Genomic DNA, 25414 nt, shown 5'->3' on the forward strand with positions numbered 1-25414 from the left:
GTGTAAAAGGGCGGAGGAGCTCCTTGTGAGCCAACGGCCATCCATATCGAGTGCCCAACTGTGTCTGCGGACGTCCTCCTGCAGTTGGGTTACTTTTTATTACGAGGTACGTGGCAGGATTTGCACTCCGGCCACCGTAAAACCCTTCATTCCACAAAACACAAAAACGCAAAAAAAAATCTGAAAATCCACTCCGTGGGAGTACCTTCTGTGCAGCTTCCCTTCGCAGGGCAGCTCACTGGATGACGGGATTCTGGCAAAGCCTTTGGGACCCCCAATCTTTGAAGATAGGAGGAAAACCACGGGGTAACATTCCTGGGTCAGATTGCGGGAGAGTGTGTCGGAGTGGTGCTGACGTGTCGTCCACCAGATAGCGGTCTGCTTGGGTTAACCCGAGGCAGTCACTTTGGGTGGGTGCCTGGAATGTCCTATCCCTAAGAGAGGATGATTACCTGTCTCTGTTATCATCTGAGCTCAATCGTTTGGACATCGGGATTGCAGCTCTCTCTGAGGTTCGGAGACCGGATTGCGGCGAGATAATGGTGGGTGGTTACACCTACTATTGGTCTGGTTGCTCTGATGGTTACCATACCCAAGGAGTTGCTGTAGCTGTGTCCAATAAGCTGACCCCAATGATAATTGAGGTAACACCGGTCAACGAGCGTATTATGAGACAAAGGATTCGTCACTCCTTTGGTGTCATTTCCCTGGTCTCTGTCTATGCTCCGACTGAGGCGAGTGATCTCACCGTGAAGGATGCATTCTACGCCACGCTCGAGTCTGTGGTTGATCAGTGCCCCAGACGACATACACTTCTTGTCTTGGGGGATTTCAATGCTTCGACTGGAACTGATAGGGATGGTTGGTTATGAGACATGTGTTGGTTCCCATGGGTCAGGAACTATGAACCAGAATAGCACTAAGTTCCTTGACTTTGCAAGAAGTCATGGACTGAGGGTGGCCGGTTCATGGTTTCAGCGCCCACAAGCTCATCGGTGGACTTCGTATTCCAACGCTGGTGGTGTGGCAAAGGAGATTGACCATGTCCTTGTTGATGGTCGCTGGAGGATGATCCAGAACTGCAGGGTCTACCGGAGTACTCAGTTCCTCAATATTCACCACCGGCTTGTTGTAGCAACTCCAAAGCTGCACCTTAAATCCGGGAGAATGGTACCATCCCAGCCTAGGCTGGATGTTGGCAAGCTCAATGGTGAGAGGGGAGCTGAGGAGTTTGTGAACAGGCTGAGTGGATATTTGGGGGTTCTGGGTGCTTTGGGGGGTCCTGAAGAGTTGTGGAGTGCCTTCAAGACCACCATCCTTGATGTTGCCGGTGGATGACTTGGAACTCACCGCAGGGCAAAGAGGAATTTTGTCTCTCAAGGGACACTGAATACCATTGACCAGAGTCGCAGGGCTTGGCTGAATGGCAGAGCTGAGCTGTTCAGGGAGCTGAGGCATAAAACTGTACGTGCACTAAGGGTGGACAAGGAGGCCTATGTGAGAGGAATCTGTGAGGGGTTAGAGCATCACCTGTGGACAGGTGATTCTCGTCCCGCTTACAGGGGAATTCGCGCATTGCGTTCATCCAAGCCCATCCCTCAGAGCACTGCAGTTAGAGCAGAGATTGGTGGGCTCTTGACAGAGGAGTCCGAAGGGAAGGCCCGCTGGGCCGCTTACTTTGAGCGGTTGTACCAGGCTGATCCACCAGCTGTCGAGCTGGACATCAAGGGTGTTATAATCCCTGTTGCTGACCCTCCAATTAACTGTGGTCCACCTTTGCTTATGGAAACACGGGCTGTGGTGACTGGTTGAAACGGGGTTAAGCTCCAGGGATCTGTGGCATCTATGCTGAACTTCTCAAGGCTGGTGGAAATGCTGCACTCGTGTCGTTGCATGCAGTTTTGTGCTCTGCCTGGAACACAGGCATCATCCCAACTGACTGGAAGAGGGGCCTTGTTGTCCCTCTCTGGAAAGGGAAGGGTGATTGCCAAGACTGCAACAACTACCGAGGGGTGACGCTGCTCTCAGTGCTGGGCAAGGTATTTGCTCGGATAATTCTTGATAGGGTTCGCCACCATCTGCTTGAGCACCAGCATCCAGAGCAGTCAGGCTTTACACCAAAGAGGTCAACGATTGACCGTATCCTTGCTCTTCGGGTCCTCACCGAACGCAGATGAGAGTTTCAGCAGGGGCTGCTTGCAGCTTATGTTGATCTCTGCAAAGAGTTCGATTCAGTGAATCGTGATGCCCCCTGGAGGATTCTTGGTCTTTGTGGGGTGCCACCAAAACTGATCGATCTGATGTCTGAACTCTACTCTGGTACTGAGAGTGCTGTGAAATGTGGTGGTACCATCTCTGACTTATTTCCAGTTGTTACTGGAGTTTGTCAGGGTGTGTACTGGCCCCCACACTTTTCAGCATTTGTATGGACTGGATTCTCGGGAGGATGTCGGATAGATCAAGCTGCGGTGCATCGTTTGGGAATGTCAAGATCTCGGACCTTGATTTCGCAGATGATGCAGTCATCTTTGCGGAGACTTTAGATATCCTTTTGGGGGCCCTCGAGGTGCTGAATGAGGAGTCGGAGCTGCTGGGATTACGGGTTTCGTGGGTCAAAACTAAGATCCAGGCTTTCAATGACATCTTGGATGCTGCTGTCGTGTCTCTGCCTATTTGTGGTGAGGATGTTGAGGTCGTGGAGAGATTCACTTGCCTTGGCAGTGATATTCATGTCTCTGCTGGCTGTGAGTCAGAGGTCAATAGACATCTGGGTCGGGCCTGCGGAGTCATGGATTCACTGGATAATGGGGTGTGTCGTTGCCCGTCCCTATGTGGGAGGACGAAAGTCAGTCTTCAGGTCCTTGGCGCTTCCAGTCTTGCTCTCTATGGATGTGAGACTTGGACTCTGACCAGGGATCTGAGACGGAAACTTCACTCCTTTGGTACCAGGTCTCTTCAGAGAATCCTTGGCTGTCGCTTTTCGGACTTTTATCCAACGAGTGGTTGCTGAGAGAGACTCGGATGAGATTTGTTACCTGCATAGTCCATGAGCGTCAGTTGCGGCTGTATGGACATGTGGCATTGTATTCCTGACGCTGATCCTGCTCACCAGATTCTCTCAGCGAGGGAGTCTCGTGAGTGGAGGAGGCCAATGGGCTGACCACGTGCCTCGTGGTTGCAGCAGGTTGACCGGCATCTCAAGGAGATGGGGATGGGCCTGGCATCTGCCTGGGGGATGGCCAGACGGAGGCCCCTGGAGTACCGGTGGAAAGTAGACGCAGCGACGCACTGTTCTGGCACATGCTCCCATACCTGACCTGACCTGATATATATATATATATATATATATATATATATATATATATATATATATATATATATATATATATATATATATATATATATATACATATATACATATATATATATATATATATATATATATATATATATGTATGTAATCCCCCGTTTCTCGGGGGGGTTACGTTCCAAACCTCCCCGTGCTGAGTGAAAATCCACGATGAATGGACGCCTCGCCAAAAAATCGACTCATCTGTTCTGGTCCTTTTGGGAGTGATCGGGTTTGAGGAGCCTGAGATCGACTCGTCTGGTCTGGTCGGTTTTGAGGTGCTGGGTTCGAGCAGTGCTCGTCCAACCGCGGCAAACCTTTTTTCCTTCCCGAAGCATATATCGAGCACCTTCACCTTCTCCGGGAGCGTCAGGACCTTCCTCTGGCACTTCGGTTCCTTGCCACAAGCCTTAGAAGGTGCAGGGCGTTTGGGCGCATCGTGGGGCTTGGAGAAAAAAACGTAGAAAATATTCGAAGTTCACAAGCGAAACTTTTCTCGTGCGTTGTGTGACTAGTTGAGCACCACGCGTTATAATTTATTGCTTAAATAATTTATATTTTATATATTATTACCGCGATGTACTGGGGGAATCCGCAGAAAAAATTAGTTAGGTTCCAAGGGAAAATCCGCGATGAACCGGGGGCGCGATAGGTAAACCGCGATAAAGCGGGGGTTGACTATATATATATATATATATATATATATATATATATATATATATATATATATATATATATATATATATATATATATATATATATGTAAAGATTGTGGTGGTTGGGATATTGTTTAAGATTGCGGTGATTGTATATACTGTATGTATGTATATACTGTGTCATCAGTTTCACTTACGTAGTTACTTGTACTGAGAGGTTTGTTTTATCCACGCCTGGAGTTGGAAACGCCGTATTCTGCATTAATGTCACATTGATTTTTGCCTGTGTGGTTACAAAAATTGAATCAGTTCGTGTAATCAAGATGTTCAAGATGATAAAATCAGCATGTTTAAAACATGATCACACAGATAATGATTCAGGGAACTGTTTTACATTAATCTTCACATGTAGTCCTTGGATTTCAAAGTCTTCCTGATATAAAATGTATTCACATGAACCTCGTGTGCTCAATTCACTCTTTATTAATCGTTTTGACTTAACATTCCACTTCATTCTCCCCCTTTATTCCTTGTCCTATGTATGTTTAAATTCATACCATGTGTACCACTTTTTAGCTCTCTGAAGGTTCTTAAATAAGAAAATTTGTAAAACATGATTGTAGGATCTAAAAGTCTGGAAATTATTTTTGAATGGAAATCGTTTGTTCACCTTACCTGTGCACCGTTCTCAAAAGGCTTTCCCAGAACGCACCGGAAATGAGAGGAGTCCTCATTGTAGTCGCAGTTCTAGGAAATTCAAAGGGTAGAACAAGATAATACGGACCTTTTCGGGACTTTGCTAAATCCAACCTCCCCTGTTTCTCGATGGGCTATGGCTTATTCATCTATATGTACACACTCTTGAGTGACTTACCTTCCCTTGCCCTCACAAGGGAAGGTGAGTCACCTGTGCACTGGTAAGTCAAATTTTTTTTAAATATTCCTGAAAGTGCGAAAGGATATACTCCGATAGAAAGTACTTTTTTTACTCCAATCATAAATTCCTTCGGGTGGATATACCCCATGGTCCTGATTACCTTATTCTCCATAACGGCAAACTTGAACCTTAATGACAACAAGGGAGAGGATGAAGTTACCATGTAGGAACGAAATGGTGCTTATGCAATGGCACTTCCATGTGGTGCAGCCTACCATTTCTGGCTGGACATGGAAACTTTTAAAAGCTAGCTCTGATGGTAGCTTTGTTACAAGTTGTGCATTGTAGGCTTTGTCACCCGAGTTGGTCAGCACCATTTGCAGCACCACTTTTTTGTCACTAATGTGTAGCTCTTGGCAACCGGTGGTGTCACTGTGATCACAACACACACGCTCAGTTAATCATCGAAATCAAAATGAAACAGGAATTTCTGCACTTGATTTAATTCAAGAGTGGGAAAAACAATTGTAACAATTATTCAAAATGCATTGAGAAAAAAAAAAACACTTGATCGAGTTTTATTCATGACATACGGTCCTGCAAATGTTTCACCCTGTATATCTGTCTATTCCATTAATGGTTTGGAACAAGCTCCTTTTGCTTTTTGAGATACCATTCAAATTAATGATGAGCAATCTGTCTTGATCTCACATTGGAGACGTCTCACAAGCAGAGCTGCCACAATGGTAACTAGAATGGCACTCGGTGGAGCGCATACCTATGCCGCCAGGCGGAACAGTTTACGTTTTGGATTACACTGATAGGCTGGATCCAGATCCGAACTTTAACCAAAATTGAATCACTTTGTCCTTCTCACTCACCCAACCTGCCGACCAGGTTTCGTCCGAATCAGTCCATAATTTTTGAGATATCCTGCTCAGACAGACATACAGACAGGGGGTGAAAACATAACCTCTGTCCACCTTCGGTGGTGGAGGTGATAACCCAGAAAAAGGTCCCCATGGATGCGAACTGGTTGTCCCTCCCACTCAACTCATAAATATATTAATTTCATGGAATGAGGCCCACTGGCCTACCTTTGCGAGACACTACATTGGATCTTTAACGTTCGTATTGCATGTGTAATGGTCAAACGATTTCTTGCTCTCCGATGACAATAGAACAGAGAGCAATTTTTATTGCATCCGGTTCTGGAGTTCAATGTTGGACCATAATGCACACACCACATTCACAGCTTAGACCAATGCTGACCCTCCCTCATTCCATCAACCCCTCGCAGCACATGCTTAGAGTATTTGCACATAATCAGTGGCATGTGGGTGGAATGTTGGGGAAGGGGACAGACAACGCTTACATAATCGCACATAAAAATAGAAATAGTGACACGATCACTTGAAGTCGTTGGAGAGGATGAATCAATAACTTTCAGCTGGATCGATTTCCTGAAAGATATAGTTTTTTTTGGAACTGTTCCACTTTCAGCATTAGTTTCTTTCAAACACGTGCGCTTTGTATCTTTTCACAACACTGCTTATCGATTTGACCGAACTGAAATTCTTCACACCGCATCTTCAATTTTATACTCATGTTCTTATTTCTCATGAACGACTGAAACTCGGAATCTGCATTATGCTCAACAAAGCAAACTACCAGCAATGATTTGACCTCCTCACCCTTTTGAGGCTGTTATCTTTCACATGTTCACCTTTTCATGAAATCTGCCAAGAAGCAGGAAGCATGTCATTACATTATATGGGATACACTGACAGCTCTACCCAGCTCAATGTCCGTGGCATATACCTGGTTGGGACCAGGATTCCCGTGCCCCCAGCCCTACGAAGACGATGATTTGCGATTATCAAGAGCAGGAAATTACTCTTGGTTTGGCTTTTCTCACCAAGCTCTCTCGACGTGCAATCATGGCTTTAGAGGTAAACATGTAACTCAACGCTAGTGTGCTCACCTCTGAGTTAACTTGCTATTGGAGTTGGTTGAGATTGATTAATTTGCCGATTAAGACCTTTAGCAGTCAATGCCTGCATTGACTCATTGAAAGGGCTCCATTGACTTATATGATTGATGATCCTTCGATGGAAGATTAGATCATTTCCTAATTCATGAACCTTAATGTTGGTGGAGCGAAACAAATAAGCACTGGTGGTGATATAAGAATGAGTAAACTGGAAGTCAGGAATGTTTCCTACCGAGGCAGTTGCACAAAGCCTGAGTTTTCATTTCCCAGGTAGAAGGTGGTATTCAACTGTAGATTGCTGTGGCAAGTTCTGTTGTCCTTACAGCCAAGGATTAGGAAACCAACCTGAAACAGCATGATGAGCATTGGCACAATAATCATGATTGAAAATAAGCAATAATCACAAGTTCGAGCAACTTATCACCTTTAAAGAATTAAGGAGAGCATGGAACATATCAGAAGTTGGGAAATCATCCTGGCAATTCATAAGGTGAGCACTCAATGCTACAATACTCTATGGGTATGACTCCACAACCATGTATAGATCTGGGAATGTATTCCGATGAAGGTAACCTGTTCGTGGTAGCCCAGTGGTGAGGACGCGAGGTTAACATCACATTCGTTAATATAGTACCCCTGAGCTGAAGGCAGCAGTATTACGGATATTTATTCTAAGCTTATGGAAACTGAGCTAACGTATGGAAAACTACCATGTCATCTTTAGATTGTTGGTTGAAGTCCAGCTGAAACAATAATGACCTTTAAGGAGGGGGTAACCTGCCTGGTCTATATATCTCAGAGTCCTTGAGGCAACTACAGATAGTCACGAAATGGAGACAAAGGGCTAATGTTCGAAACATGAGCCACACTCTGTTCCTCGCAGTAGTAACTGACACTCACATTTATAGGGATCAGTGTTCATCCCATTGTACCTACAAGATGCCAGTGCAAGGTGACTTCCACCATATGATTAATAAAAAGGCAGTTCATTACAGTTAGTTTGCCATTGTTATCTGGTATGTCGTAACAATGGGCGAAACAAAAGCTAATTTGTCTTGGTACGGCTGATCGGCAGAATGTGTTTTGTCCTTCTGATGTTGTGGTTAAAGTTTGAAGATCCTTTCAACAACCTAACTTACGAAGAAGGCCAACACAACGGGTGAAATCCTTGAAGGGTAAGACTATTCAAAGATAACTTCACTGAAAAGCAACATGCTCTGATGATGAGCGATTCATAACTGTTCTGAGACTTCCAAATTTAATGATACTAGGCATGATTACAGTCGCTTCACTGATGGTGTTAATTAAAAGACAGCATGTTGTACTTGAGAAACATATTGCATGTCTATCTGTGAGTGTCGCGAGGATGTAAAAATGAAGTAAAACACGTGAAAAAGGATCTTCTATAATACATAATTTCACCCCTGTTTGTCTGTTTGTTTGTCTGTGTAGCATGATATCTCAAAAAAATTGTCGTCTGGTTCGGATGAAATTTGGTGGAGAGGTTGGGTGTGTGACAAGGACGAATTGGTAAGATTCTGGAGAAGATCCGCATCCTAGAATTTTTAGGCGATTCTTCACCATTGAGAGATAAATGGGGCCAAACATGATACAGTATATAGCATGGTATCTGAAAAGGTTATGGATGTATTTGGCCAAAACTTGGTGGGCAGGTTGGGTGAACGACAACGAAGAATTTATTCAATTTTGGTGAAGATCCGCATCCAGGTTCCGAGAATTTTTTTTAAGTGATTCTTCACCATCGAGCGATAGGGCCAAAAGTGGTATACATATGGCATGGTATCTCAAAAAGTTGTGGGTGGATTATGACAAAACTTGGTGGATGAGTTGTGTAAGAGACAAGAACAAATGGATTCGATTTTGGCTCAGGTCCAGATCCAGATCCAGCTTGTTGGTGGGATACAAAATGTAAACTGCTCAGCTTGAAGGAGGTATGCGTCCTACCCAGTGCCGTTTAGTTGTTGTTGCTGTGGTTGTTGTTTGTGTGCTCCTGCTATGTACTTTTGTACATTTTTCTATTGCGTCAAGAAGTATGACTATATTTGCTTTGTGTGCTCCACCCCTGTCCTTAGAAAGGGTTACTACTGTTGTAGAATATATATATATATATATATATAGTATACACACAGTATAACATTGTATTTTCTGTCTCTGTCTCTCCATCGATGGAATCGACCCCACCGGTCATGGCAAATAGAGATGCAAGAAAACATTTTCAAGCCGACGGGGTAGGGGGTTTCGGGTGGGGGGAAGACCCCAATTGTCTTTATGGAAATGTGTTTCGTATCGCGCCACTTGGTGGAAGGCACTATTACAAATCATCATATATACAAATCATATTCTTATATCTTCTTCGATATAGAAGTTGTATTTTCTGTCTGTCTGTCTGTCTATCTGTCTGGCCATCAATAGAACCCCATCATATTGCATACCGTTGGAATCCTCTTGCCCATCCACACAAGGTGCGGTTACCTCTGCCAGTAATAAATGTTACCATTGGTACTGCGATATTAAAGCTTGAGCTCCCGCTTCATCCTCCTAAGTCCTGGAAACACGGGCTTTTAACACAGGCAAGTCTCTGATAAAAGGAATGAAATTTTGTTCCAAGTAAATGTAGTTTCACCTTTCCAACGGTACCATTTGTATTTTTTTTTTTTTTTTTTGTATACCTTGGTCGAGGCTCGTATGAGAGCTAACACACAACTCACAGCAAGGAGGCATGAGACAAGAGGGGCGGGAGTGGAAGGGACAAAACAGTGGGGAACAGACACATTAGGTGAACTGTGGAAGGGAGAGGGATGGGGATGGGACGGGGAACATGGCGAAGAGAAGATGGACATTTCAGGGACTTTCAGGAAGGAAAGCAGGAGAAATGAAGGAAGTGGGCTTGGGTGGATTATCGGGGGTAGAAAAGATCGAGGATTTGGATGGGGGAAGATAAGAGGTGGTGGTGAACAGCTGTTTTGAAAGCCTGGAGGGAAGAATGGCAAAGAATAGAGTGAGGAAGTTTATTCCAAAGGCAGGGAAAAAGAGGATTGAATGAGTGAAGATGTGCAGTGATTCGTGATTTTGGTAGTTTTACCAGAAGGGGGTTGTTGGCGGACCTTGAGCGCCCTGTGGAAATGTGGTTGGGACAAATCACAGAGAGAGCAGGGGGGCAAGGCTGGAGAGGAGTCGGTAGAAGACAGAAAGACCACCGACCAACCTGCGGTGATTGAGTGAGAGGCCCAAAGACTCAGCTTCATTGCGGGAGATGCCAATGATCTTAAAAGCCCTGGTTTCGACAGCGTGAAGTCGAGAAAGGTGGGAGGCAGGAGCACCAGCCCAGAGGGGAGAGCAGTACTCCATCAGGCTACGGACAAAAGCTTTGTAAGTGGTCAGGAGCTCAAGAGGGCCGAGGAAGGACTTTGCACGACGGAGGATTCCCAGTCGGCGACTGGCTTTTGAGGCAAGGTTGGAAATGTGACTTTCCCAGGAAAGGTCATGGCAGATAGTGAGACCCAGAAGCTTGAAAGAAAAGACTTCTTCCAGAGGATTGTTGAGAAAGTGGATGGGGGTTTTCTAAACGGTCCTTTCGAAGAGACATAGTGAGAGTGTGAGATTTGTCTGGATTGAAAGACATGTTCCACGTGTTGGACCAGTTTGTGATTTTATCCAGATCTGCAGTGAGCGAAGAAGCTGCTGCTTGCCGGTCTGAGGGATGACAGATGGTACGGCAGAGGGTGGAGTCATCGGCAAAGAGAAATAGAGGATTTTCCAGAGAGTCCGAGAGATCATTGATGAAAACCAGAAAAAGAACAGGGCCCAGAACGCTACCTTGAGGAACTCCAGCCTGCACAGGAAGAGGGGATGAAAGAACTCCATTTAGGGCCACACGTTGACTGCGACAGGAGAGGAAGTCTGCGAGCCATGAGTGGAGATGGCCTTGAATACCATGGGAAGAGAGTTTGGTGAGTAGGGCAGGGTGCCAGACTGTGTCAAAAGCACGTGATATGTCCAGGTATACGGCTCGGATTTCCTGTCTGGCATTGAGGACCTCCATCCATTGATGGGATTCAGAGCATGGAGAGAAGAAGCGCTGTAATAGTTGGATTTTTTAGGCAAGGAATGAAGGAGAGGTCGAAATGAGAGCAGTCTGTTAAAATAGCAGAAGAGTAGTGCATTGTGAAACAGTAAAGAGTACCACACGTGTGAGAGAGGAAGGTGAAGCATTATAAGATCGTTTTTGTTGTAATATTAATGTATGAGAGAGTTCAACAGATTAGGTCATGGAAGTGTAAAAAAAAAAAAAAAAAAAAAAAAAATCGAGGAAGACGAGGAGGAAGTTAAGAGGAAGAAGAAGTAGCAGAATCGGGAGAGGGTGAGCGTGTTGTTGTTGTTGTTGTTGGGTATAATTTTTTTTTTTTTTTTTTTTTTTTTTTTTTTTTTTTTGAGATAAGAAAGAGATTAGTTGGGAGAATGGGGGATGTTTGGAAAGTGGGGAGAATGAAAATTGAAGGTAATGGGGAGGATAGAAATTGAAGGTTATGGGGAGAAAAAACAAACAAACAAACAAAAACAAACGATCGAACACCGAGTGGAACCGGTAGGCCTCAAGCCTAGGACTAGGCCTCAAACACCAGGTAAGAACGTCGACATAAATACTCACAAAATAGCACGATTTTTGAAACAAAACCGAACTAGGAACACACATTAACATGTAGGTGAGAAAATTAAACAGTTAAAACGGGACAAATAACAACCGGAACTTAACTTTGAGAAAGTCAGCAGGGAGCCCCGAAGGAGACCTCTTGCCGCTCAAAACCGGAACCGGAAGTGTGTATTTTTGTATGACAGGAGAAACTCTTTCGAATAAAGCGTTATGGACGGAGAAACTGGTCTCCTTTTATATTTAGATTGTGCAGTTTTCCTGCACAGTGATTGGTTCAACCAGGACATATTCTGTTTAGCACATTACCTGCAATGAAAAGTGATTGTTCAATGCATCCTCCAAGATGGGATGTGGGGCAGTCAAAGTGCGAGCGGCACCACGTTCAGTTGAGGGTTCATCCTCATGAACCACGTAAATTCCGTGAAAGATCAGCGGCTTCAGAAGATTATCGACTTTTTCCTGGTAAAGCCCATAAAAGGTCAGTTGATGTTCAAGAGATAGACAGAGTAATTCATTTGAAGTTGGTTAAAGCATGTAGAACAGCACTGGCTACTTCCCTCTCATTTTATTCTTCCACTGTATATGGCAGCTATCATTTTGTTGGGGGCACATCTGTGCTACTGATGCTGTGCCCCTATACCAGTACACTGGTACTCATTTTGCCAATTTCAGAAGGATGACAGGCTGAGTCAACCGCACCTGGTGTTAATTCAGTGGCCAACAGGGCTCGAACTCAGGACCCTAAGATCCCAAGCCAGCCACCCAAACCATGAAGCCAACATCAGACTTACTTGCCTCTAATGACGAGACGTTAATCATCGACCCAAACCCATCAATGTACTCTCATTCCCATCAAGGAACCACTCACAGTAATTTGTGCAATGGTTGTGACACATTCCTCTTCCCCTTTCCTTGGCAGCTTCACCAAATGTTTGAAGACAGCAACCGGAGCATGGTCGACTGACGTCTGGAAGGTTAGGTACTTTGGATGTATCCAGGTTGGTGATTGCACATTTGCTGTTAAGTTCAAGTCCAGTTCTGAATAGAAAAAAAAAAGAACAAAGAAAGACATCAAACTGATATTGTCCCTTTCAGCCTCAAATAGTTCTAGAAGAAGTCATTCGATTCCAAACCTCTTTGTCATGTAATTGTTAGTATTGCTGAAATGTGCAGGAGTATCGTTACATGTCAGGACGATTTATAGAATTTCTTTCTTTGATCCGGTTGAAGAAGTAATCAAAAACTTACTCAGCATGGAGTTGAAGTGTTCACTCTTGCACGAATATTTGAAGCACATTGTGATGTTCACACTGAAAAGAAGAATGCAATGTAACCTCATGTCGTTTTCCCTGGATATCTTAATCCTGTATTGCTCAAGGTATGGCAGTACATGCTTTTGGCATTGCAAAGGCCTTGGTTTGCTCTGGTCTTGACAATGGGCCAAGATGATTGAAACCGGTAAGCTATTTTGATTTGGGATACTTGTTGCCATACAGGGACACTGTTTCTTGACAGTTTGTACAATCTGTTTTTGGTATGAAAACTACCTCTGGTGTTACAGCTAATGAGTGCACAGACATAAGAATGTCCGGGGGTGGGAGGATCTGGAAATGTTGGAAGAAATGCAATGTGTTCAGTGCAAGATAAACTAGCATCCGTTGAAGACAAAGTCTTCGATATCCCCCGCCATAGTAAATGAGGATTAACAAACTTATATTCCCTAAGCATGTGCAATATGTATGTGAAGTTTCCCCTTGATCTGACCAGCCGTTCTGGAGAAGATGTTTGCAGGTTTTAGAGTAAATTCAATATGGTCGCCAAACCATGTGACCTATCAATTAGAAATTAACAAAGTTCTGAAAGGATTTCTTGGGGAAAGTGTATGTGAAACTTTGCCTCAATCTGTCCAGCCGTTCTGGAGAAGAAGATTTTTAAAATTTATTAATTTTCAATCCAAGATGGCTGACTAACCATGTGACCTATGACATCATAAATTTACATTCTGCCTCCAATCCTCGAGTGGAATAGGTGTGTGAAGTTTTGTGTTAATCGGATGAGGTGTGTTTTTCTATCCAAGATGGCCACCAAACCATGTGACTTGTGACATCATAATTTTTATTATGTATGCAGACATGATGGAAGATGATAGTTGCAAATTTTCGCTTCGTTAGGTTATGTGATTCCAGAGAAAACATTATTTAATATCTTTCTTGAATCCAACATGGCTGCCAAACCATGTGACCTATCAATTAGAAAATATCAAAGGCACCAGTTCACCACTTGTTTGATATGTGTACCAAATTTCGTAAATATATCTTGAGGGGATTTGTAGTTAAGCTCCGGAAACAAAATGTGACGGACGGATGGAACCCATTTCTATATCCCCCGCCAACTTCGTTGGTTGGCGGGGGATAATCACGAGATTTATGCCAGTTTTCCTGATATATTCCTAATTACCCTCGCCAAAGGAGAAGGTATTGCATTTGTGTCCATTTGTTACTTGCCAAAAACTTTTTTTTGCCAAGTATGTTGATCTGCAGCATTTGTCTGTCTGTATTGTCTGTTTGTTTATCTGTTTGTTTATCTGTTTGTCAAACGATTTTTGGCCACAGTTTTCAAGCAATTGTTTTGATTTTTTTTGTGTGTGTCGGTGATTGGCCAAGGACGACAACATTAAATTTTGGTAAAGGTTGGAATCCAGATCCGGATCTGAGAATTTTCTAAGTGATTCTTCACCATTGAGGGATCGGGCCAAAAATGATATATAGCACAACATCTCAAAAGGTTATTGATGGATTCACATGAAACTTGGGGGACAGGTTGGGAGTGCCACAAGGAAGAATTGATTTAATTTTGGTTAAGATTCAAATCTAGATCCGGATACAAGAATTATTTAATTTTTACTGATTCTTCACCATTGAGAGATGGGGCTAAAATGATATTGCACGATATCTCAAAAAGTTGAGGACATGTGGACAGGTTGGGTGTGTAACAACGAACAAGGACTTATTGATTCGACTTTGTTGAGGATCTGAATCTAGATCCGCATTCGATAACTTTTTCAGGTGATTCTTCACCATTGAGAGATGGAGCCAAAAACTGTGTAGCATGTTATCTCCAAAAGTTGTGGATGACTTGTGACAAAACAAGGCGGAAGAGTTGGTTAGGTGACAAGAACAAGCCAATTGGATTTTAGTTAACGTCCAGAATCAGATCCCACGTATCAGTAGCATACAAAATATATACTATCCAGTCTGGCGGAGGTATGTTCTCTACGGAGTGCCATTCCGTTTCGCCAAGTTGTCACTCGATGAGCGATTTTTCATTTGTCTGTCTGTTTGTTTGTTTGTCTGCACAGAACATGAGTATGTCTATTAATGACATGCCATTGAAATGATAATGGTAGATAACGATAACAATAATGATTTTAATGGTTGTGAGCCCCGGGGAGGCCAAAGCGCATCCACATAGATTAAAGCTAGTTATGTATTCGTATTCTGTTTTTTAGCCGCGTCGCGTTGCGAACGCTGGCTCTAAGAGAGCTCCGCATTGTTCTTCTTCTTCTTGTTGTTCTTCTTCTTCTGGTGAAGACAAAACCTTTATGACGCGGCTCTTGGACACATTTGTCCTTGTTTTTTGTATACCTTGTTAGGCTTGTTTGCGAGCTAACACACAACACACAGCAAAGGGGGCATGAGACAAGAGGGGTGAGAGTGGGAAGGACAAAAGAGTGGGGAACAGAGACATTAGGAGATCTGTGGAAGGGAAAGGGATGGGGGCAGGGTACACGGGGTATACAAGATGGATATTACAGGGACTTTCACGAAGGAAAGCAGGGAATTTGAATTAGGTGGGTTTGGGGTGGATTAACAGTGGTGGAAAAAATTGAGGATTTGGATGGGGGATGTTTTTGAACAACTGTTTTGAAGGCCTGGAGGGATTAATGTGATTGAACAGAGTGAGGGAGTTTATTCCAAAGGTGGGGAAAAAGAGGAATGAAAGAGTGAAGGTGAGCAGTGATTCGTGATTTTGGTAGTTTTACCAGAAGGGGGTTGTTGGCGGACCTTGAGCGCCCTTTCGGAAATATTGTGGGTACAAATTGCAGACACAGCAAGGGGGGGGCAAGATCGGAGAGGAGACGAGAGAAGACAGTAAGACCACCGACCTGCCTGAGGTGAGAGTGAGAGACCCAAAGACAGCCTCATCGTGGGAGATGCCAATGATCTTAAATGCCTTGGTTCCAACCGCGTGAAGCCGAGAAAGGTGAGAGGCAGGGGCACCAGCCCAGAGGGGAGAGCAGTACTCCATCAGGCTGTTCACTAAAGCTTTGTATGTGGTCAGGAGCTCAGGTGGGCCGAGGAAGGACTTTACACGGTGGAGGATTCCTTGTCGGCGACTGGCTTTGGAGGCCAGGTTGGAAATGTGGCTTTCCCAGGAAAGATCATGGCAGATAGTGAGATCCAGAAGCTAGAAAGAAAGGACTTCTTCCAGAATATTGTTGAGAACGTGGATGGGGTAGGGGGGGGGGTTTCAAGCAGTCCTCTGGGAGAGACATCGTGAGAGTGTGAGACTTGTTCAGATTGAAAGACATGTTCCACGTGTTGAACCAGACCCAGCCAGTCGGCTTGAGTGAAATGCCAGCCTCGACGGCACTGAGGTGGTTCTCTGATAACAGCCAGAAGTTTAGCTATTAAGTATATCCCATGTTCATGTCGATAGACATGCATAGCGAACGTTAGTTAGCTTTAGTACATGTTCTTTCCTTTCTCCACCCCAGACTCAAACTATTTCTCGCCCAACACCACACACACATCATGTCATTGTCACATCATTCCTTCCCACACTCATGGAGAATTCTGCTCAACGGGCTCACCAGCCCACTCAAATGACATCACTGGGGTTACCTCTCACGAGGAAACCATCAATCACTGGAGTGACAGGTATATGCCAAATTCTTGCCCCTCCCTCTTCCCAGAAAATTCACCTTGGTGATCCCGTCACACCAAATGAGCTCCGGTGCCAGGCAGAGGTACGGGACCCAGTCAATCACTGGCGGTTTGGGTCAGTTCGCCCTCGTCGGCTCTGCACCAATGAAGGTTCCACAACCATGAGGGATTGGGGGAAGGGGGAGTTCGGGGGGGGGGGGAGTTGAAAGGAATAAATGAGGAATCACAGAGAAGGAATTGGCATTCTTTTGGATTTGTTATTTGGCATTATTCACTTTGGACTTGAATTTGAACTGGGGACTCGAGTGTTGTCTGGAACTGCTAGCCTTGAAAAGTACGCATTTCCGAATGAGAAATTTCCTCCTCCACATGGATGCCAAACAATGGGGATTGTCCGTGCTCTATCCTTTTCAATGCTGAGGTATATTTGTCATCGCGGTATATTTGTCATTGAGATATTGTCATCGCACACCGTCCATTCATCTCCTTTTATGACTTCTCCGGCCAAACCACTGCACCAATCGGGCTGAAATTTGGCAGCAACGTTCCTCTCATGATTGGTAACAAGGATTGCAAACCTTGTTCCGATCACTTGAATTTGTCAGTCAAAATGGCCAACAAAGTAAATTTCTTCAAAAATCTTGTTCTCCAGACTCACCAGTCGAAATGCTACCAAATTTCACTTACGACATTAGGACAAGGTAAGGACGTTAAATTGCAGATGTCATGCCGATCAGATGACCGGAAGTGTTCAAAATGGCAGACGGTAATTTTTGGGAAAATCGCATAAATTCCTTAAAAAATCTTCTTCTTCAGACCCACCAGTCAGAATGTTACCAAATTTTGGATTACATTGAAAAAGGGTTGTGGTGTTAAATTGTGGAGGCCATGCCGATCACATGACCAGAAGTGTGTCAAAATGGCGGTCCTGCAAATTCCTTCCAAAATCTTATTTTCCAGACCCACCAGTCAGAATGCTACAAAATTTGGGTTTCAACATTAGGACATGGTACTGATGTTACATTGTGGAAGCCATGCTGATCATGTGACCTTGTGTCAAAGTAGCTGACTTAGTCAATTTTTAGGAAAATCATGTAAATTCCTTCAAAAAATCTTCTCCAGACCCACCAGTCAGGATGCTACAAAATTTGAGTTACAACATTAGGCCAGGATCCGGATAAGCTACAGGTACTGTAGTCCTATTTTTAAAGTCTATGGTACAGTGTCATGCAAAAGTATTCACTCCCTACCAATAATGCCATATTCAGATGAATTATTATGAATGATGTGGAAACAATTTTTCCAAATTAACTTTTTTATTCATAACTGAAGGGATCAAACTAAACACTGTTATAGTTGAAGGAGGTTACATGTCTGGAATACCTGTAAAAAAACATGTACAGATGAAAATTCACTGGTTGTAAAAGTATTCAGCCCCTTCGGTCAGTCCTTGGTGCAAGCATCTTTCACAGCAATGACTGCTCCGCGTGTTTTTGGGTTTGTCTCTGTCAGCTTTGTACAGTGAGATGGTGAAATCTTTGCCAATTCTTCACGTGAGAACTGCTCTAGTTCTGCCAAGTTTGATAGGTATCATCAATGGACCGAAATCTTCAAATCTCGCCATAAATGTTCAATTGGGTTAAAGTCAGGACTTTAACTGGGCCACTCAAGAACATTTATTTTCTTCTTATTCAGCCACTCCAGTGTGGCTTTGGCTTTGTGCTTCAGATCATTGTCCTGAAATGTGAATCTCCTGCCCAGTTTCAGATTCATGGCTGACTCGAGCAGGTTTTCGTCAAGGATTCTCCTGTACTTTGTATCGTCTATTGTCCCCTTCTATCCTGATAAGCTTGCCAGTCCCTGCTAATGAAAAGACGCCCCATAACATGATGCTGCCGCCACCATGATTGATCATCTTTTGGTGAGAAAGGCGGAGCCATTGGTGTGACGTCAATGGCACCCAGAGTACCCCGGGAAGTGATGGCACTCCTAAAGCTCAGTGGCTGTGTTTGTCTCGTCGAACAGTCCTGTGTTGTGTATCGTGTATTCATTTGTATTTCCATGTGTGTGAGATGTGTGTGGCAGCTTCACTACGAGCCTTAGATCCTGTAAATCAAATAATTATAATATAATCCACATGATGTACATGCCATTCAGCAATTTTGGCAAGTTTTGTCTTCTCTTCCATTGACATTTATTGTTTTCTACTTGTCTTGCTATTCTGTTATTCCTGCCAAAATCATACATTTTAATTAATTGCCCACTTAAGTTATTAACTGAAGAGCTAGGTTTGCTGGCAAAAGCTGGTGTCCTTCTGTGTCTCAATTTTTTTTTGGTGATAATCCATCATCAGTGCAAAAGAGACCTCTTTTTGCTCTGATGAAGGGTTAATGTCCAAAATATCAGCTTCTCCTTGCTTCTCATGGTGGCTTGCATAACTCAATGTCCTGTTGATTTCATCCATAAGTTATTGACTCATTGTTAGGATTCCATAAACTCCTCCAGCACATTGTTATCACGAGAACCCGTTTGTATGAAATGTATAGCATAGCAAAATGTCAGGTCAATTTTCCAGAAAGACAATATTGCACGAAACATAATCTCTCCTCATTCATATATATATTACACGGCCAAAAGTATGTGGACACCTGCACGTCCAACATCTCATTCCAAAATCATGGGCATTAATATGGAGTTGGTCCCCCCCCCCCCTTTGCTGCTATAACAGCCTCCAGTCTTCTGGGAAGGCTTTCCACAAGATGTTGGAACATTGCTGCGGGGATTTGCTTCCATTCAACCACAAGAGCATTCGTGAGGTCATGAACTGATGTTGTGCGATTAAGTCTGGCTCACAGTTGGTGTTCCAATTCATCCCGAAGGTGTTCGATGGGGTTGAGGTCAGGGCTCTGTGCAGGCCAGTCAAGTTCTTCCACACTGATCTCGACAAACCACTTCTGCATGGACCTCATTTTATGCACGGGGGCATTGTCATGCTGAAACAGGAAAGGGCCTTCCCCAAACTGTTGCCACAAAATTAGAAGCACAGAATCATATTGAACGTCATTGTATGCTGTGCCATTAAGACTTCCCTTCATTGGAACTAAGCGGTCTAGCCTGAACCATGAAAAACAGCCCCAGACCATTATTCCTCCTCCACCAAAGTTTACATTTGGCATTCTGCATTCGTGCAGGTGGCGTTCTCCTGGCATCTGCCAAACCAAGATTCATCCGTCGGACTTCCAGATGGCGAAGCGTGATTCATCACTTCAGAGAACACGTTTCCACTGCTCCAGAGTCCAATGGCGGTGAGCTTTACACCACTCCAGCCGACGCTTGGCATTGTGCAAGGTGATCTTAGGCTTGTCTGCGGCTGCTCGGCATGGAAACCCATTTCATGAAGCTCTCGACGAACAGTGCTTGTGCTGACGTTGCTTCCAGAGTGAGTTCCGAGCTCAGTAGTGAGTTGCAACCAACAACAGACGATTTTCCACCCTATGTGCTTCAGCACTCAGCGGTCCCGCTCTGTGAGCTTGTGTGGCCTACCACTTTGCGGCTGAGCTGTTGTTGCTCCTTGACGTTTCCACTTCACAATAACAGCACTTACAGTTAACCGGAGCAGCTCTAGCAGGGCAGAAATTTGATGAACTGACTTATTGGAAAGGTGACATCCGATGACGGTGCCAAGTTGAAGGTCACTGAGCTCTTCAGTACGGCCCATTCTACTGCTAATGTTTGTCTATGGAGATTGCATGGCTGTGTGCTTGATTTTTATACACCTGTCAGCAATGAGTGTGGCTGAAATAGCCGAATCCACTCATTCGAAGGCGCGTCTGCATACTTTTGGCCATCTAGTGTATCTGTCCGTACTGTCTCACAGAAGCTCCAAATTATAATTTTTACTTTTACTTCATCGTTTCAAGATTCATCTGCAGATCTATTTCACAACAAAATAGTCCATCATGGTTCAAAGCACCGATTTTGGATATTATGCGGCAACCAGTCTCACCAGGGCCTGGCGAGGCAGTTCTTCACTGTGAGGTCAATGAGATCTTCGCTGGAGATGATGCTGCTGGTTATACTTACAAGTGGACTTGTCCTACAGCACAATCAGAAATGGGAGGACAAAACTCCAACAGTTTATGCATTACATGCAGATCAATGCTACGTGTAAAGTTCACTTATGTCAAAGCCCACATCCACTCTTTTCCCCCTTTTATCCTGCCAGTGGAACTCAACCCCCTTGCCAGTCTAATCATGCAAGGTGATCGGCCAGTACCAATTCACGTCATTTCCATCCCTACTTATGATCTCTTTAAGGCTCACTAATTCCCAACCCTCTACCCTGCAATCACTTTGACCTCCAAGATTGTTGTTCTTTCATTTTTCAGGATATCCTATGTCAACCTGTTCCCATTGTCCCAGGGACATTGTGATACCATTCAATCCTTTGTCATCTTGTTCTTCAATGAGCATTAAGTCGATGTAAAAAAAATTAAAAACCTCATCAATCCCACAATACTCTAGATCCAGGGGATGGGGTCTCAACCCATACAATTTTAATGGGTTAAACTTGTTTATTACGTTCAACCTGCCTCAAAAGGACCACTTTGTCTGATAGCGAACCAACGAGCAGATCCGGAAATCCATTGCCATCCACATCAAGTCCACCAGATAAAGAGAACCCGAAGTATAACGGAAGCTCCTGACCACCCAGCACCTGTCGGATGGATGGAAACATCACTCCCATTAACTCATGTACATTATAAATAGGACAATGCAACTTTACTGTATGGTCAGGAGCACGATTGTTGCTAGCACGCTGAAGGCTTACCTTTTCGTTAATTAAATAATTAATTAAAGAATGCGAAACTTTTTCATTGATGAAGGTTTACCTTTCCAACGAAATGCTCCTTCTCACTAATCTTATTCTTAATTGTTTTCATTATTTTTACATTTACATACCCGAGTGCACATTCCCCTATCCCATTAATTTATTTTCCTTTTGATTTCCATATTTGTGCAGTTCAATTAATAATTAATCAATACACCAGACTCCATGGCATAATGGTTAGACTAGACTGGACGGTCCTCTCGAAGTGTATGACGTCAGTGGTTCGAACCCTGGCCAAGTTATACCAAAGACTTTGAAAAGGTACATTCTGCATCCTTGCTTAACCCTCAACATTCAAAAAAATGATAGAGCACGGACAAACAACCATAGGTTGGCAACCATTGCGCAGGCTTGATGGGCCGAGTGGCCTCCTGCACTGAAGTTCCTTCGAATAGAACTTATTATTTCAACTTCCAACCCACATACCACCCCTCTGGTACAATGTTATTTGTCTCTGTACTGTTAAGGATGGGAGTCCTCTGTTGATGTTATACTGAGAAAACGATGTGGAGGATGAAGGACAAATGAGAGAAGGAGGATAGGGGGAGTGTGGAAAAAGTGGAGAAAGAAGTGAAAGTCTCGGCTCATGGAAGAGGGATGAGACAGGCTTAGGTTAAAGGAGACACATTGACTGTGGGGCAATGGAACAACACATGGATGCAACAAGTGGATGAACGAACAGGAGAAGAAATTAATAATAATAATAATAATAATAATAATAATAATAATCATCATCATTATCCCAGACTATTACAGTCCACTGCAATGCTATAACCCCCCCCCCCCGCCCCCCAATGTTTAAGGGCATTCTACATCCTCACCACACTTGACAAGTCTGAGTTGGCGAGTCACTTGATCCAGGATTTATCTGTCATTTGACTGTTCATCTTATCCGTTGAAGTTTAAATTGTGGTTCCATGGTAATACGTTGAAGTCGTGGCAGGAATTTATAATTCTGCCAGGGTACTGGCGATAACTTAGCAACTACTTTTCATTGAAAGACATCAGGGGATCTTTAATATCCACCAGCAACAACCAATGCTTGCAGAAGACTGGTCCTCAGATTAACATCTATCAGAGGGAGAACCTGCCTGGGAAACAGTAATCTGACAATTTTTTATATATTCAGATTGAGATGGATGAGTGGCAAGGGTGTTGCCCATATGCCATCCTGTCAGAAGGAAATATAGCAACCTGCAAATATCAGGAGAGGTCGAGAAAATATCACAGGTTGGGAAAGTGGACGATCGCACATGATGGTATACTACCGCATGAAGCTCTGGAGAGAAGAGTACGATTGATTGAACATCATGAGGAAGAGGATTCCACAAGCAGAAGAGAGGAACAAAGGAGTAGAGGTGATTGGGAAGCCTGTATCTTGGGAGTTTCACAAGGAGGGGTTGCTGGAAGAATGTTGTGGTCTGGAGGAGCGAGGAATGAAGAAAGGGATGAAAACAGAAAGGCGGCATGATTCGAGGAGTCTTTTTTTGCTTCCTCTTATTCTCTTTCATTCATAAGGGGTGGTGTCCAATTGTGTCAATTTTCTGCCCTGCCATGATCATAATAATTCCCATCATGATGCAACTCCTTACCAATCTCCCCATCAATCTAATTGGCACATCAGTCTCCTCCTCAGTTAATCCATCCTCCTATTCACCTTCATCACTCCTGCAATCTTCCTGACCCCGTTGTTCTCACAAACCTGCAGCCTCTGCTGCTATCACTTTGTTAGTGCCACCATCTCCAGACTGTAAACGTAGGCCGGAATTACACATGACATCAGAACGTTCCCTTTCAATTAGCTTGATATTTTTCCGTCTGCCGTCAATCCCTCCATCCTCATCCATGCGTTCACACTCATCTGTATCCTTCGCAATTCTACTTCTGACCTACCATTGCTGGACACTGTTCCCCCCCCCCATATACTCAAACCTATTTCCCTGTCTGATCTCCTTCCCCTCAAACTTAAAATTAATTTATTTCCTCTGCTGCCCGACCCACACCACCTCAGTCTTCTTCATTCTCAGTCCATGCTTCACGAATGCTTCCTTCCACTTCCTCACTACCTCCTGCATCTGTCGCTTACTCTCCGCCACAACAGCCACAATATTCACATACAACATCCTTCCCAGAATACCTTTCATTTTTACCCTCTTGCTTATTAGCTCTTGCATCACCATGATAAACACAAGTGGACTGAGAGCACTTCCCTGCCTCAAAACAATGTTCACGCTGAACTGTTGGACATCTCAGGACCAAACAAAACTCTTCTCTTCGTTCCCTTGTACAGTCCTTCCTACAACCTAACTTCTGCTTCTGGCACTCCCATCCATCTCAGTGTTGCCATCAGCATCTCTCTCTCTCTCTCTCTCTCTCTCTCTCTCTCTCTCTCTCTCTCTCTCTCTCTCTCTCTCTCTCTCTCTCTCTCTCTCTCTCTCTCTCACAGCACAGTGTCGTTGGCCTTCTCCTGGTCCACAAATCCCAATGCTATTTCACCTTGCACCTCCAACCTCGTCTTCAGCAGCTGTCTCAGCATGAATGTCCTATCCATCGTCCCCCGACCCTTTCTAACCCCCTGTTGCTCTTCGCCTATCTCCATCTCACACACTCTTCAATATTCTCCCATCCAGAATCATCTCCAACACCTTCATGACATGACTTATGAGAATAAGTCGTCCGTACTTTCCCGGATCTTGTACATCACCCTTCCTCTTCCATATCGGCACAATTAGCCCTGTCTTCCAACCATCCTGAATCGAGCCCTCTCTCCTATATACCTACATATGTTGAACAGCATCTTCGTCCAACTAACTGATCTCTCCTGTTGCAATTAACAATCTCTGTACACACATCACCAATGCCTGAGGCTGTTCCCTTCTTAATCCTCTTTAAGGCTGTCTGCACCTCATCCTCCGTGATCTCCACTAATTCCACTTTCTCCACCATCCTCTTCCAACTCTTCCGACGCTTTGTTTCGGGCATGGTTCTTGATCTGATCTTGTTTTCAGTGCAAGCATAATGTAGTTCTTATTTGTTGGTTTTGCTTATTTTTAACCGAATACATAACTTACATCAGAAAGTTAGCATCATTGCAGAAACAGAAACAACAAACATGTTCAAAACAACAAGATTACAATGAAAAATCAAACAAACCAACACGGACTGAGGCAATGAAGGCATTCAAAAAGGTCACAACCTGGCTTGGTTTTTGAGAGATTGAATCTTGATTGCCAAGAAAAATGTAAACTTTCCCCCGATCATCACAAGGAGCTCCGACTGCCAGATCTGAGGTGACGTCAAGAGTGGTGAAGGCAAACAAAGTGAGTGAGCATGATGTCTGCAGTTTTATTCTTCTTCCACATGTATTATGCTCCAAGTAAATAAAGATACCTGTTTTAGGCATGTTTATATTGGACCTTATGGGAACCAATTTCACCACTATTCCATCACCTGCATCAACCAGTGCCGGTGCTTCACCTCCTATGTATCTCATGTGTTCACCTCAAAAACACCGTTTAATGTAAGTTTACTTTAACAAGTAAAAAAAAACGTTTTTTAAAAAGAAGAAACGATGTTGGGGTGGGATGCTCCTCCAAAAAGTATGTCAACAAGGTAGGGATGGTCACAATCAATGATTATGTGAAACCATCCCTACATATTTCTTTGAATAATGGTTGTCCCTACACAAGACTAACTTGTGTGTTTGTGAGTGTGTGTGTCATTGAAAATTGTCATCCCAGTGTTTCACAGGCAGGATAACTGGTCGTTGAATTCAGCCACCAGTTATTTTTAAGGTCAAATTTGTTTTATGGGTTTCACAAGTTTTGTGCTCTGCACGACATCTTGTTTCCTTGTTTGTTTGTTTGCTTGCTTGTTTGTGTGCAGGATATCTCAAAAAGTTGTGTACGGATTCGGACGAAACTTGGTGGACATGTTTGTTATGTGTAAAGGACGAATTGATTAGAATTTGATAAAAATCGAAATCCAAATCTGGATACGAGAATTTTTAAGATTCTTCACCATTGAGAGG

The 25414-nt window shown here is 43.8% G+C and overlaps 1 protein-coding gene across 2 annotated transcripts in view; it reads right to left on the reverse strand.

The window, feature by feature from the left end:
- Positions 1–25414, reverse strand: part of LOC147027489 (integrin alpha-6-like) — a 142718-nt gene that overhangs the window by 70209 nt on the left and 47095 nt on the right. For both annotated transcript variants that reach the window (XM_085876955.1, XM_085876954.1), the window contains exons 8-17: positions 24581–24669; positions 21086–21210; positions 20500–20589; positions 12796–12857; positions 12416–12585; positions 11854–12006; positions 7108–7220; positions 5158–5314; positions 4681–4752; positions 4203–4288 (exon numbers count right to left, since the gene is read on the reverse strand). In XM_085876955.1, the coding sequence (XP_085733081.1) occupies positions 4203–4288; positions 4681–4752; positions 5158–5314; positions 7108–7220; positions 11854–12006; positions 12416–12585; positions 12796–12857; positions 20500–20589; positions 21086–21210; positions 24581–24669 (1117 nt within the window). The remainder of the gene's footprint in view (positions 1–4202; positions 4289–4680; positions 4753–5157; positions 5315–7107; positions 7221–11853; positions 12007–12415; positions 12586–12795; positions 12858–20499; positions 20590–21085; positions 21211–24580; positions 24670–25414) is intronic.

The sequence above is a fragment of the Eptatretus burgeri genome, chromosome 4 (assembly GCF_056783735.1).
Source record: "Eptatretus burgeri isolate ZD-2024b chromosome 4, Ebu_testis_v1, whole genome shotgun sequence".
Lineage (NCBI taxonomy): Eukaryota > Metazoa > Chordata > Myxini > Myxiniformes > Myxinidae > Eptatretus > Eptatretus burgeri.